We start from the raw sequence: 14,556 nt of genomic DNA, 5'->3' as shown, positions 1-14,556 counted from the left end.
AAAAGTCACTCTCCTGCTTATAGATATATTACAACTACGGATTATATGAAGGTCCCTTTGCTTAGATTATGTCATGCGTAAAAAGTCATTTTACAAATTGTTAAGGGCTGATCATTTGTAACTGCCGCTTTTCTACTTGTAAAATTCTATTACAATGCCTCTTGTTACAAATTTTAAATATCATCACCCATTATGATTGACGTGTTTGTACGCTCATACTCAAGCCAGAACTATTCTGTTGAATAGCAATTAACAACATTGCCACCACGTAGTAAAAAGGAATAAATTTTTTTTTTTTTCAAAAATCGTTGAAATTTGTTATGAAAATATGTCTTTAATATCTAAGTCTTTTTAATGCAGAGGTAAGAGCTACTAAAGCTTTATTCAGTAATTAGGTACATGTAATTGGAATCGCAAACACAATTAAAATTACTTACTACGTTATTACCCTGCTGCTGGTACATTCCATATTAAGACCAATAATCATATGTGAATATGCAATTACTTGAACAAACAATGATTTATGAACAGCTCTTTGTATTACATAGTCACAATCTAAGCTAGTTTTTTAAGTGGAAAATACTACAATTCCAATTCCTTATCCTTACTGCTAAACACACTTGCATGTCTAAAGTATGGACAACGCATACTTCGATGTTTAGATAAGGTATAATGATATGATAAACGCGTCTCACATACCCTTACCTGAGATTTATCACCTACTGTTCGTATTTAAAACAAACTTGAAATATAGGTGGAGGACTGAATAACACAAAACTCTTTCGTTTGATGTCCAAACGTCTATTTTTATAATAATTAATATAGATTAATATAGATTAATTATAGATTTTCCTCCCATGTTGCTTTTTAAAAGAAAAAATAGGTGTGTAAAATTACACAGATTCCAGTTTACCCGAGGTATAACAAACTCAACATGACAGTTTTCTATATGAACCTTTTAATATACATTTATATAACATACCTTTTAAACAGGATCCATTTACCACGATGTATTCACGGAAGCGATGACAAATACAATAATTGCCGATTCTCTCACACTGTGCATTACGCAATCGGCAGCTAGTAGTATTCATAACATTAACTCTATATTTATCTGTAAGATAAAATACAGAAATTTTTATATAACCTACATACATCTTTCTGTAAACATTAAACAACAGGCCTTTAAATGCCACAAATTATTGTTAAAGCATGTCTATGAATAACCTTTGTTCCACGATGAACATGTAATATACATGTCCATGGGTTCATATCTTGTGTGTGATGGTTGACAAATTGACTGCATGAATGTCTGCTCAGTTCCTATTGTGACATGGACTTCACGTAAGTAGTAATATGTGTACTGATTTTGCAAATAAACCATCTGGACATTGCATTTATTAGTACAAGTTGCCACTGTAATAAGAAAAACAAAACAAACACAAGCCTTATATATATCTTACATGTTCTACATTAACACACACAACGAATATCTTATACTGGTAAGCGGAGCCTTTGTGCAAGTGATTTTATTGTGGCCTTCATTTTTTTTTGACAATGATATTTGTCTTTTTTTTCTGTGGTTTTTTAAGGTAGTTCACTACACCGAAACTTTCTAAGACACTACGTCACAAGATGGCGATTTCAATGTTTTGTTATACTGTTTGTATCAATTCATTCAAACGTATATCGTTATAGCTCAGTGGTTAAAGTATCCGGCTTGTGAACCGCATGTCATAAAATTGAATTGCCATGGATCTTTTGTTCATGTTTACTGACTGACATGTTCAAAAATATCATTTTTTATCTAAAATTGCACATTTATTCGCCTATTTCACACATATACTTCTTATCCATCATGCTACATGTATCTATCATAATCAAGTAATTTTCTTTTGATTTGGGAAACTATTTCAAGGTATAGTGAGGCACATTAAAAAATATAATATGAGCTTATGGGTCTTTTTTTTGAACAGCTAAATGCTTGAAATATTTCATTTTTATTTGTCAGAAGTAGTTTTTAAACACGGAATTTGAACGTCTGAGATTATGATTTCAATTAATAAAGGTAAAAAATCGTTTCAATTCTTTATAAACCACTTTTATAAGAACTTTTCGTGTTACAGAACCATTAGAACCCCAGTAAAATTCCATTCGGCGGTGACCGACGAAACATAGGAACTGTTTATTAAAGAAAATGATTTCTATGAATCGGTTAATGGTAGTAATGACACTTCCTTGATAATTTTTTTTTTATAATTGCAAATATAATAGTGGTACATGTAATACTTTATTATATTGGATAAAAGCCAATAAGTTTGAATGGTTTAAAACATTTTTTGATTGATATTTTGTTTCAAACTATATATTAACAGTTTATAGATACAGTTTTTAATCTGTGCTGAAAATGTTTTATGAATATTTAAAAAACTGTTTAGCCTATTTTCTATATGTAAACCTCTTTTTATAGATTTATATGCCTATAATATATCAATGTTATTTGTGTATGCTCATTGTGTAGTTTTAACTTATTATGTAAAGCGCTTTAGAGTAATTTTATTATATCTAGCGCTATATAAATGTTATAATAATAATAATGATAATAATAATAACTAGACACGATCTCGTTGCGAGCAACGAGGAGGTCTTCCGTCCGATTCAGTTTTAGAATAAGGAATGACCTTACTCTTGATCTTCGTCAACGAAACTTATCCGGAAAAGGAGGCGGAATCCATGAGTGTAATGGGTGAAATACTATCTATCCCTTTGGTGTCCCTTATTTGAGGGATCAGCTCCTTTTCATTCATTTTAGTTAAAAGGTATTTTTGTGTACCGCTAATACATGTAAGTGTTTAGAAATTGGTTACCGTTTTTGAGATATATGGGAAAAATCGTTTTGATATCCGGTTCTAAAACTCCTTTTAGGGTCCAGATAACAAATAATATACGGTTGTAGATTGTTAAGCAAATTAATTTGAGCATCTTTTGTTAAATACTGCTTTCCAGAATGTTCCTTTATTTCGAGATATTGAAGATCAAAGTGTTGGCCTTCTGGTCCCTTAAAATCCCTAATTACGTAACATAGGAGTAAATGATTACCATGTATAGGTAAATAACCTTAGAATAAACATAGTTGGCTCTATAACGTATACAAAATATTTCACAGTAAAATGTTATCATTTAAAGACTTTAGAGCCCCCTCAGCCCCTTTTTTGAAGGGTCAGCCCCTTTTTCTTGATTTTATAGGAATGTTCTTGTCAATTCAAACCCTTTTGTTCAACAAGTGTTTTTTGTACCGTTCTCGAGATATCTTGAGAGGGTCGTTTTAGGGGCCGACCCTGTAACTCCTTTTAGGGACCACATAACAAAGAAATTATGGTTGCAAATTGTTAAGCTCAATATTTTGAGCATCTTTTGTACAATATTGCTGTTCAAAATTTTCCTCTATTTTGAAATATTGAGCATCAAAGTTTTCGACTTCTGGCCCCTCAAAATCCCTAATTACGTTACATAGGAGTAAATGATTACCATGTATAGGTAATAACCTTAGAATGAACATAATTGACTCTATAACGTATCACAAAATATTTCACGGTAAAAAGTTATCATTAAAAGACTTTAGTGCCCCCTCAGCCCCTTATTTCAAGGGCCAGCCCCTTTTTCGTGATTTCAAATGAAAGCTCTAATCAATTCAAACACCTTTTGTTCAAAAAGTGTTTACAAATTTTTGTACCGTTTTCGAGATATCTTAAGAGGGTCGTTTTAGGGGCCGACCCTGTAACTCCTTTTAGGGACCGCATAACAAAGAAATTATGGTTGCAGATTGTTAAACTCAATATTTTGAGCATCTTTTGTTCAATATTGCTTTTCAAAATTTTTCTCCATTTTGAGATACTGAAGATCAATTTTTTAAACTTCTGGCCCCTTAAAATCACTAATTACGTAACATAGGAGTAAATGATTGCCATGTGTAGGTGGATAACGTTAGAATGAACATAATTGCTTCTATAATGTATCACAAAATATTTCACAGTGAAAAGTTATCATTAAAAGACTTTAAAGCCCCCTCAGCCCTTTATTTGAAGGGCCAGCCCCTTTTTTTTGATGTCACATAAAAGCTCTTGACTTTATAAAGATTTTTTGCTCTACATGTTATAACAAAATACAATCGAGGAAAGAGATATTGAAAGAAAACCACGAAAAATCACGAAGCTTTTTTAACTGTAATTTTCGAGCTCGGGCGAGCTTCGGCGCTTTTGTTCACAGGAAAATATATATACCACATGTCAGATCTACAACCTTTTGTCTACAATCCCTGAAATTTTGAACTCAATATCTTAAATCGTTTAGGAGTTTACCCCTGGACAAGCCGACCCTCTGAAAATCGTTTAAATTGTAAATAACTCAAAACTGGAAGTGACATCATCATTAAAAAAAATTTCCAATAAGGTTCAGATCATTATCTATCAGACCTGAAAGTTTCATGTAAATATGTGGAGTAGTTTTAGAGAAATCGCGTACACAAAATCGGTTGGAAAAAAAAAGAAAAATAATAATAATAGGGAAAAAGAAACCGAACGAAAACAATAAGGTCTTCCGTTGGAAAACGGAAGACCTTAATAATAATAATAATAATAATAAAATAAGTGAAATATTAATGTAAGTGAAATATCATTTTTTATTCAACATTTGAAATGGAAACTGAACAATTTCTAAAGTTTATTTTTTTCTACTCAAAAATGAAAATGATTACGATAACTTTCTTTTCTGTGCTGAGGCACATATAAAGCATGAACATGGAGTTGTTGTTTAGATTTATTCATATATACGATTCAGTAAATTTGCTTAAAAAAGCAAATTCTTGATTATTTATAATTGATCGATGATTTATATCATTTTACATTTATATTGAAAATTATTTCTATTTAAATATAAACGTTTATAATACTTGGAAAAAAAGACATTCGCTGTGCAACATTTTAAAATAAAATATAAATGTTGAATAATATCCTACCGTCTTTTAGAGCACTAGCTGCATAATCAGATCGAAACTGACATTTGTATCGTCCATCTATAAATCTTACAGCTGTTCCTAAACATATATGTCTGAAAAAGACGTCATAGCTTAGCGGTTATTCAACTCTTTTACAAACATATACATACTTCATCAATAAGAGGATGTCTTATGATGGTTCAAGCAGCTATGAAATAACTATATCCTGTCCGCGTCAGCGTATGTAAATAACAGTATATTCATGACAGTCCAGATCAAATATCATTTATATTTATACTTAAGGATTACGTTTACTCAGGTTTAAGATTTCAAAAAATATTTTTACGTTTAAAGTTCAATATCTGAAGTCCAAAGTTGTTTTAAAAACACAAAATAACAACGTTTTTAGCTAATATCGATATTAATATCCATGATTTGCTTATTTGAGGAAGATATGCTCCGACAAAGGTAGATTAAAATTGAAACAGAGGAAATTCGGACTAATTTTTTCATTTTCTTATTTTCTCTTAAAACCTTTTTGTTACAATGTAATTGCAAAAGTTAAGTTTCTATGTGTTTTTTCATATCATTTTACATATTTTATGGTTGTATTTACTCGTCTTTAAATTTATATCACTGGCTGGCACGCAATTAGAAAAATCTTTAAAATAGATAAAATCGATTCAAGATAAAATATCTCGAAATTTTGATCATTGACCTTATATAATGTCAATGTCAACATAAAACAGACAATAAAAACAGTTTTAGGCAATCAATGGTTTGGAGCTCCTATTGGTCAGTTTCTTTGTAAAACTTGATCAAAAATGGGTACTATTTTGGAAATTGATAGAGGTAATTCGGACTAAATTAAACTTAAAATATGAGCTTTAAACGATTCATTCAAATATAAAATTAGTAAAGCTATTCGTATTTTATCATTTCCAATTATACAAATTTTTTTATTATTTCTAATAATTACAAAATAAAGAAAACCTTGAAAATGGTGGACAATTTTGACAATTTTTGACAATTTTTTCAAAATACATTCAGAGGTCACTAGCAAAAAGTAGGTCATTGACCTAGTTATTTGAAAGTGAAAAATAACACTACAATAGTGGGGCTACAATGAACAATTAGTACTTTTTCGTTCCTATTAGTGGAATTTTTTTCCCCTGAGTAAACGTAATCCTTAAACAAACGACTTTGAAACGACATATGAACAAATAAGATCTAATGAATGGTTGTCCACCTTCTGATATAATACGAGAAAGCAATGTTTTAACGGGTAGATCACGAATTCAACTCGTCTTCAAGGATTACATGACAAAATGAAATGTAAGTGAGGGTCCAGCGGACTTGATGTAATAATATACAAACTGTGTATTGTAGTTTTAGAATTTTTGTTTTGTCCACTTAAATTGTAAATCGATTTTGAAAATCCATTTTAAAAAAAACACAAATACTAGTATATCTTTCAGAGTTGAAGTAAATTTCTTATTTTGGATAAGACAACTCTTTACATTTAAATGGTCATGGTCACGATTTTGGTCAATTTATTTTTCGATTTCTATTGTTTACAATGCTTTAGTAAGACATTTCTTATAATCAAATAAAATTTGAGAGTGATTCGAAGAGTCATAAGCAAGATAAAGGGCTCTCAATTCTTTGTCATGTAAACAAGGCTTGTGCCCTGTTTTTGTTTACATAGGTTCAATATACCAGTAAAAAATCTTTTTCCAGCTTATTTGTCTATCGTTTTATTTAATTTAGGCATGGATAAACAGTTTCTAATGTTTAACACATTCGTTTTAAATTGAAAACTGAAATTTTTACTCCAACGTTCAAAATGTAAACAAACGCTTTGTTTACATAGCTAAGACTTTCAAGCTATGTAACTCGCTTATAACTCAACAAATTACACTCAAATTTCGGTTGCCTATTAGAAATGTGTTTCTGAAGCATTTTGAATATTAAAATCGGAAAAAATAATTTTTGACCAAAATCGTGACAACGCCCCTTTAATTTGAAAAATTCAACTTATTCACAGTTATTGAAAATATAATATGATTTTTCTTAAAAGAACGTAGTAATAATGTCAAATATTTTTATCTACACAATTCATTCAAAATTACACCTTGACAATATGTTTCACTGTTTTATAATGTCGCTGATGCGCTTCTAATATTTTGTTTCTACTTACGTATATATGTTAAAGGCAGCAGATGTGTGTATCACGATCCCAATGACACCTATATAAAATGATAAAACGTCATACAATATACGAGGGTTGTTAGAAAAATTCGCAGACAAAGTTCTTTACGGAAAAAAATAGTGCATACTTTGTAGGATTACGTATGATTTATCACAGGATGAATGACCATCTTTAAGTCCTCCTTAAAGATAGCTTAAAGGTGTTTAAAGGTAGCTTAAAGATGATCTTTAAGCCACCTTTAAGCTACCTTTAAGCTATAAGTATTGCTTAAAGGTGGCTTAAAGAAAGCGTAAAGATGGCTTAAAGGCAGCTTAAAGACTATCTTTAAGCCACCTTTAAGCCACCTTTAAGGACAACTTATAGGTCCTTAATGTCCAAACTTCTTTAAGCCACCTTTAAGCTACCTTTAAGCCACCTTTAAGCCATTAAAAAAAATTTAATTCAATATTGTGCTTAATTTCCAACAAAATGTATTAACTTTATGAAAGAAAAGGTATTAAAACGGTTTTTGTTCTAGAAAGAAAAATGAAAAAAAAACACAAAAAAAACGGCCACGGCGAGAATTGAACCCGAGACCCTTAGTTTACTAGCATCACCACACATCCTCTGCGCCACGGCAACTTACATATGTATAACGTTTTTATATCCTATATATCAGTGGATATTGAATCACTGTATTGAATTTGTTTACTTGAAAAGATTTTGACAAACCATTCAGTTTGTAACAATCAATTATATCTAATTTATAAATTACATGCATGCATGTATTTAGAATGAAATACGGAACTTGGTCTTCAGTGAACAAAAATATATTAAACCTAAATGGAAACCGTTAGGTTCACTATAGTAGCTAGGCTTTCTTAGTTAATAAATTTAAACCGAGTAGATATACGTTCATCTAATTTATAGCTATAAAAATGTAAAAAAGAAAATGAAATCATTTCTTTTATTAAATGCATTGATACTATTAGGGTATTTGTTCAATTTCCCGCAATTTCCCGGTTTTCATGATCGCGGCGCCATTCCAATATGTACATGATTTTTAAACTATCAATTCTATAACAAACAAAATTACCAATTACCGGTGACGTATTTACTGCATGTGGCAATTGCAAATGACTTGTACATACAATTGTATGATGTGCCAGGCCGGGTATATTTGACATATTTACCCTTATACATATATTTAAATAATCAACCCCTATTTATGATCACCGGTACATTAATTAATTAGACTCAAGATTTTACTCTTACATACATGTATCGTTAATTTGTAGACGTCACATCTTTGAAACCCAGAGCTAGGAAATAATACTTTGAAAATGAATTACAAATGTAAATTAACTTTTATTCACTAGACTTATCGTATACTCGTACATACTAAGATTCAACGCCTTTAGAAACCCTGACGTGCACCTGGGCACACGACACACCTGTTGTGTATATCTTGTATATTCTGTGTTAGTTCCAGAGGTTTTCTTAAGTTGGACAAACAATAGACTTTAATTAGATATACACAAACATGCACCTGGGCACACGACACAACTGCTGTGTATATCTTGTATATTCTGTGTTAGTTCCAGGGGTTTTCTTAAGTTGGACAAACAATAGACTCTAATTAGATATACACAAACGAACAAAACTATGTCTAGACAAACAAAGCAGTAATATCCTGCCCGATATAACAAAGGCAGTTGAGAGTCTTTTCATCTTTAACATGTATCTAGCAGATCTAGAGTTAGAAATAATGAAAATTGAAAAAAAAATACAAACCTTAAACCGATTAACAAATTAAATCATGCATTTTTTGTTCATTATCTTTATTTTGTTTAATAACCGGATGAACTTAGAGAGAGAGAGAGAGAGAGAGAGAGAGAGAGAGAGAGAGAGAGAGAGAGAGAGAGAGAGAGAGAGAGAGAGATTTTTTCACCGATTAATTTATAATAGGAAACAAACATACTTTAATTAGTTTTATGCACATATTAAGATACAGAGACTGCGCTCATACCTACAATAATTTTGAAACCCCCCAAAAATTATAAAGAATTTTATAACGGCAATCTGTGTCCATCAGAGCGGTGCTGATGATAGCGATCTGTGTTTAATGGAGCGACGATTAAAACCGCCTGGAACACCCCCCCCCCCCTTCCTTGGAAATTATATTATCACCCGGATGACCCCCTCCCATCTCTATAAAAGAGCTTTTGCATTTAATATATGTTTTTATTGTTCAGCTTGATCAATATTGACTTAAAGGCCACTTAAAGACAGTGTAAAGGCAGTGTAAAGAGAGCGTAAATGCCACTTAAAGATGCTTAAAGGTGGCTTAAAGGTGGCTTAAAGGTAGCTTAAAGAAGTTTGGACATTAAGGACCTATAAGCACTTGCTTAAAGGTGACTTAAAGGCGGCTTAAAGGTTGTATAGCCTTTAAGCTCCTTTAAGTCACCGTTAAGCCACCTTTAAGGACTTGCTTAAAGATGGTTTTTCGCCCTGTGTATTAAATGGATATTAATTGAAAATACGTATGCAAGATTCATACAGAACATTTTGATTTTCTGTCTAAGCTTAGCATACAGTAAATACAATTCTGTTCTGTCATTTTTTTTTCTTTATCTGGTTTTTACATGTATGATATATACGCATCTTATATTTGTTCGTGCATTTATGAAAAATTCATGTAGTTAGTCGTGTGCATTTGTTGATGATAACAAATATTAAATATTAAATTACTTTTTGTTATTGCAGTTCAAACCTATTTGTAGATTTTTTTGACTCCCTTCAGCTTCTTTCTCAATTTTATTACAGTTTGTTCTTTTTTACCACGGGTTAAACTGACAGTAAACTACATAACACACATATCAGTTTTTTAATTATTAAACATGTATAGACATTACAGGTAAAACAGTTCATTAATACTTTTTATATTATGTCAATTGTTCAGTTATGCACCAAAGTTTCTAGATAATTTTTCTTTTTTAAATGATATGTTCTTAATTTTTGTAATGGTTATTTTAAATTTATGATAAACTGCCTTGTTAATTCTGTACATTACAGCAGTAGTAAATTTTTTAAAGAAACTATATGTCTTGCACAGAGGAAAACCCCTATCACGCGGCTGTATCATCAGTCTGCGTCCTTAAATAATGTAACAGCGCTACAACAACGCAATGGAATTTGCATATTTCGCTGCGTGATCGCCTAAAACATTGTAAAACGACTTGCGTAAACTCTTTGGCTCTGCGTTCTGATAAACCCGAAATAGAAACGAAGTGGGGTCGTCATGACAGCGCTGTAAGGTCTCAAACAGCGCCACAGGAGCTTCATTAGCGTGCTCAAGTGAAGGCACTGTCACAACAAGGTACATACCAACAGCGTGTTTACGGCATTGTAAAATTATTGGAATCGCTCTAGGATCGCAGAAATAAATAGAAAAAAATTACAATCTTATTTGAAATTTTAAAATTTTCAGGCCAAGATGTCAGGCGTCCTGACGGCGATGAAGGTGTTTCTACAGAGCTCTTCCACAAAGTTTTACTAATCAATTGAGCTTATGCCTAGCGCTCATAACGTGTTAACATTTGTAACTTCGCGTCCTCGGTGTGTTCTGTACGCCGAATACGTGCGATTCTACGGCGATTTCAAGAATTTTACTACGCCTTGAACACGCTATGGGAACGCAACTTGATGTGACAGGGCCTTAACTAATAAAGTACTGACGCACTGACGGGAGTTGATTTTATCGATTACCATTTACTTTAAAATCAATTTATCTTGCATGGCAATTGGTTTCTAGTTTGTATTTGAATTATGAATTTTTAGACTTTTCCGACAAGAATTTCAAGAAAACCCCATATGAATCATATTGTGTAATATTTAAAGATAGATTTCAACTACTAGTATGTATCAGTTATCAAAACAATTCTAAAAATTGTATGGATCCACGCACTATTGATATCGAACTTTAGTCTCGTTTAAATAGACGCTCGGCTGTCTCCATTAATATCCGACAAGCAAGAGAGCCCCCTCTCTGCTTGTCGCAGATTTACGGAGAGAGCCGAGCGTCTGGTTGAACGAGACTATATTAACTCTGGCGTAGGAATACATGAAACTACAAAAATATATAAATTGTTCGTAGTATATAAAATTTGACTATTTTCAAAGTGTTTATAGATAAGTTTCCTTGAAAAACAATGCTTCAGCATACACTATATCGATTTTTTTCTATTATTTTCAAGAACTTAGTCTTGTCAGCGGTGATGATTTGTGCTTAGATGCAAACACTGCTTCACTTTCGGTTTGCCAGAGTAACTGCACAGGAGAGTCGATTAAAATCAATTCCCAAAAAGTATAAACTTACAAAATCAAGGGAATAAAATTAACCAAGACACTAATATGTTTATAAAAAAGATTATGGTTACTTAAAACTCTAAATAAATAATGTTTTTACATGTTTATTACACGATTAAATGATGGACTTTGTCTTAAACTGGTTTTATCGGTACTGTTTGACAACGTCTGCATCTAACTGTAGACCCCGGCACTAAATCATACAAATAAAACCAAGAAAGTAACAATGTGTTGTCAGGTTTATCAACTTTTACAAAGAAAGATTCAATGAAGTCTAAACTGTTATCGCACAACCTACTGCTGTATATAGTTTACAGATATATGATGATTACATTAACACAAGGAAACATTCTCCGATAGTCATAATATTTTTTAATATGTGTGCCTGGATTTTAGTAACTTTTTAATTGAAAATTCCATACTAGTGCAGTGATTGTCATATTTTCTTCAACATGCCTTTTAAAAAGTATTTGCGTCCAATATAGCGTGTCGGATAAATAAAATAACTGAAATATGATTGGTGCTTTTGCCTATATATAGAGGGTGTGTGGCGATGAGCGTGACAATAGTAGTCGAAAACTAATGATTCAGTAGTCAGAGATGAAAAAATTAATAATGCTTATTTATGAATTTACGTCAGCCTTAACACAAAACATGATCGTGAGGTCATATTTCTATATATGTATATTCATATTTCCTGAATTTATTTTTGAGTTTTGTTAAAATAATTGATGGTGTGTAAACTTTTTATCATGATTGATGAAAAGGTATGATATGTCTTCTAAAGAGTGTTTAAAGGAGGGGAGTTTTAGTTTAAAAGAGAAGTTGAGACATTGCATAAAACAGTTGTTAAAAAAAGATAAAGGCAACATCAACAAATTAGATTTAATTCAATTTTAACTTAACTTTAATTTGACCTTTATGGTTTTTAAATTTAAATTGCTTTGTTGCTATGCAAAAACATGTTCACCAATGCGATTAATTTTAAGTATATAAAACTGGTAATTGAAAATATGTTCAGAATTCAGCCTGTCGTCCATGAGTGTTATTTTGTATTTTTTTGAAATTAGCAACACTTATCTAAATGATTTGTTTGAAATATTTCTTCCTTGTTTCGGAGAAAAAAAAGAGATTACATGTGTTAATCCTATTTAGCTGGATTACCGCATGCAAGAGGAAATTAAAACTTTTATAGTTTTGCGCACATAAGTTATAATGTATAGATCAATGGAGAATTTAAAAATTGGCTAATACAATCTCCAAAAATGTTTTTCTTAACAAGAATTGTCGTACGGCATATTACAAACGGAACGGAACAGTTACAACGATGTTAAAATGAAATTAAAACGCTATACCTCTGTATCAGATGTATTGCGTTTTATATATATTACATGCACATGAATGCGTTTCAAAATAAGATGGCAGTAAAGGTCAATGCGTTTGTGAGTGCAATGTATAATCAATGAGATAATCATTAATCAATAGTTGTGTTTGTATCCTAATGTTTCTTTTACCTATTTGTCTTATACGATAGAAAGTAAAACATTACGTATACAATATAACAACTTAACTGATACATTGTGGTGATATTGTATGCTAAGAGATTTGCTCATCGATATTTCATTAACCATGATTTTAAACCTCTTTTAAAGCTTTCAAAAAGTAGTTTTTCTATATATTTAAAGTTCAATGAACACAGAGTAGATAAAAATAAACACACGATGATCACATTGAAGATAAACAAAACGGAAAATAATTATGTACAAAATAAGTTGCCCCTCGAAATATGTTACTTTTGGATAAAAACCTGTATATACATGTCCAGTTTACATATAATCTAGATGTTTCAGAAAAACAAACAGCTATATGGTTTTATCAGATACTTTATCTGAAACAGTGTAGTAAATATAAAAGCACTGATTGAAAATATAAACATTATACTCAATAAAATATGGAATGTGAGGTTAGGAAACATATCAATGTGATTTCAGAGAGAGAGAGAGAGAGAGAGAGAGAGAGAGAGAGAGAATACTAAGAGGGAATACTACTTACATAAAATGATAGACTCATACATGACCGCCATAGCACAATTATAAAACGTGTAAAGATCTTCAATCCTTTTCACCAACTTCCGGGATTGTTTTATTTATTTGACAATATTGAAGCATGTATATACTTCCAATGATCAAAATGTTGATTTGTTAGTAATAGTACAATTTTCTAATACATTAACACATAGATCGATCGCTTCAAATATTAAGTTGAATTATTCATTGTTTTCTACAAAGTACCACAGTCACCCAATAATTTTGTTTTTAAATTCAAAACAACTAAATTAAGGACTCAAATAAAAGAATAAGACTTCATAAAACGTACATTTAGTATTAATCATAGTGTAGTGAAAGCCAAGCTCTTTTGTGTTGACAAAACGTTTACATTGTAGGCACATAGCAACAATAGACTTATGATAGTTATCATTTGATAGCAAATTGCTGCATTTTTAAGCAGGATACATAATGAAGAAAGAAGTATTCATAACGAATGCAATTCTCTGTTGAGTTGAATCACATCATTGAGTTTTAGTCAAAGTGTCAGACTAATGTGCTTCTTGGAAATTGCTTAAAAGCATCTTTACCAAAATGGCATCTTCTTACATGCTCATATGTCTTCTCATGATTTTTTTTTCAGGAATCCTTACTGGAAGTTTGAACATTTTTAAAAACCTTTTCTGGTGCCGGAAAGAGAAAGAAACCTTAATTGATAGGTTTTCGCTTCCATTCACTTTTTTGACACCTCGTTTTCTAATTTAAAAGCTACCATGCTATACTATTTCTTTACCCTGATAGCAGTTGTTGTTAATCAACAAGTATCCTGTTTGACATGTACACTTCCACATACATAAACATGCAAACTTGGTCCCAGTGCATTGCAAATCGTAAGTTATTTTTCTGGTGAAGAAGACAGTAGAATTAACAACAATTAAGTCAATAATTTTCCTTTATTG

The 14,556-nt window shown here is 31.3% G+C and overlaps 1 protein-coding gene across 1 annotated transcript in view; it reads right to left on the bottom strand.

Moving 5' to 3' along the window:
* Positions 1–14,556, bottom strand: part of LOC128159242 (prion-like-(Q/N-rich) domain-bearing protein 25) — a 31,667-nt gene that overhangs the window by 14,243 nt on the left and 2,868 nt on the right. The window contains exons 2-6 of the mRNA XM_052822307.1: positions 13,605–13,680; positions 7,194–7,242; positions 5,015–5,106; positions 1,228–1,416; positions 983–1,114 (exon numbers count right to left, since the gene is read on the bottom strand). Coding sequence (XP_052678267.1) covers positions 983–1,114; positions 1,228–1,416; positions 5,015–5,106; positions 7,194–7,242; positions 13,605–13,680 — 538 coding nt within the window. The remainder of the gene's footprint in view (positions 1–982; positions 1,115–1,227; positions 1,417–5,014; positions 5,107–7,193; positions 7,243–13,604; positions 13,681–14,556) is intronic.

The sequence above is a fragment of the Crassostrea angulata genome, chromosome 8, assembly GCF_025612915.1.
Source record: "Crassostrea angulata isolate pt1a10 chromosome 8, ASM2561291v2, whole genome shotgun sequence".
Taxonomy (NCBI): Eukaryota; Metazoa; Mollusca; class Bivalvia; order Ostreida; family Ostreidae; genus Magallana; species Magallana angulata.
Note: the sequence above shows the minus strand (reverse complement) of the source record. Positions and strands in the feature narration are given on the sequence as shown.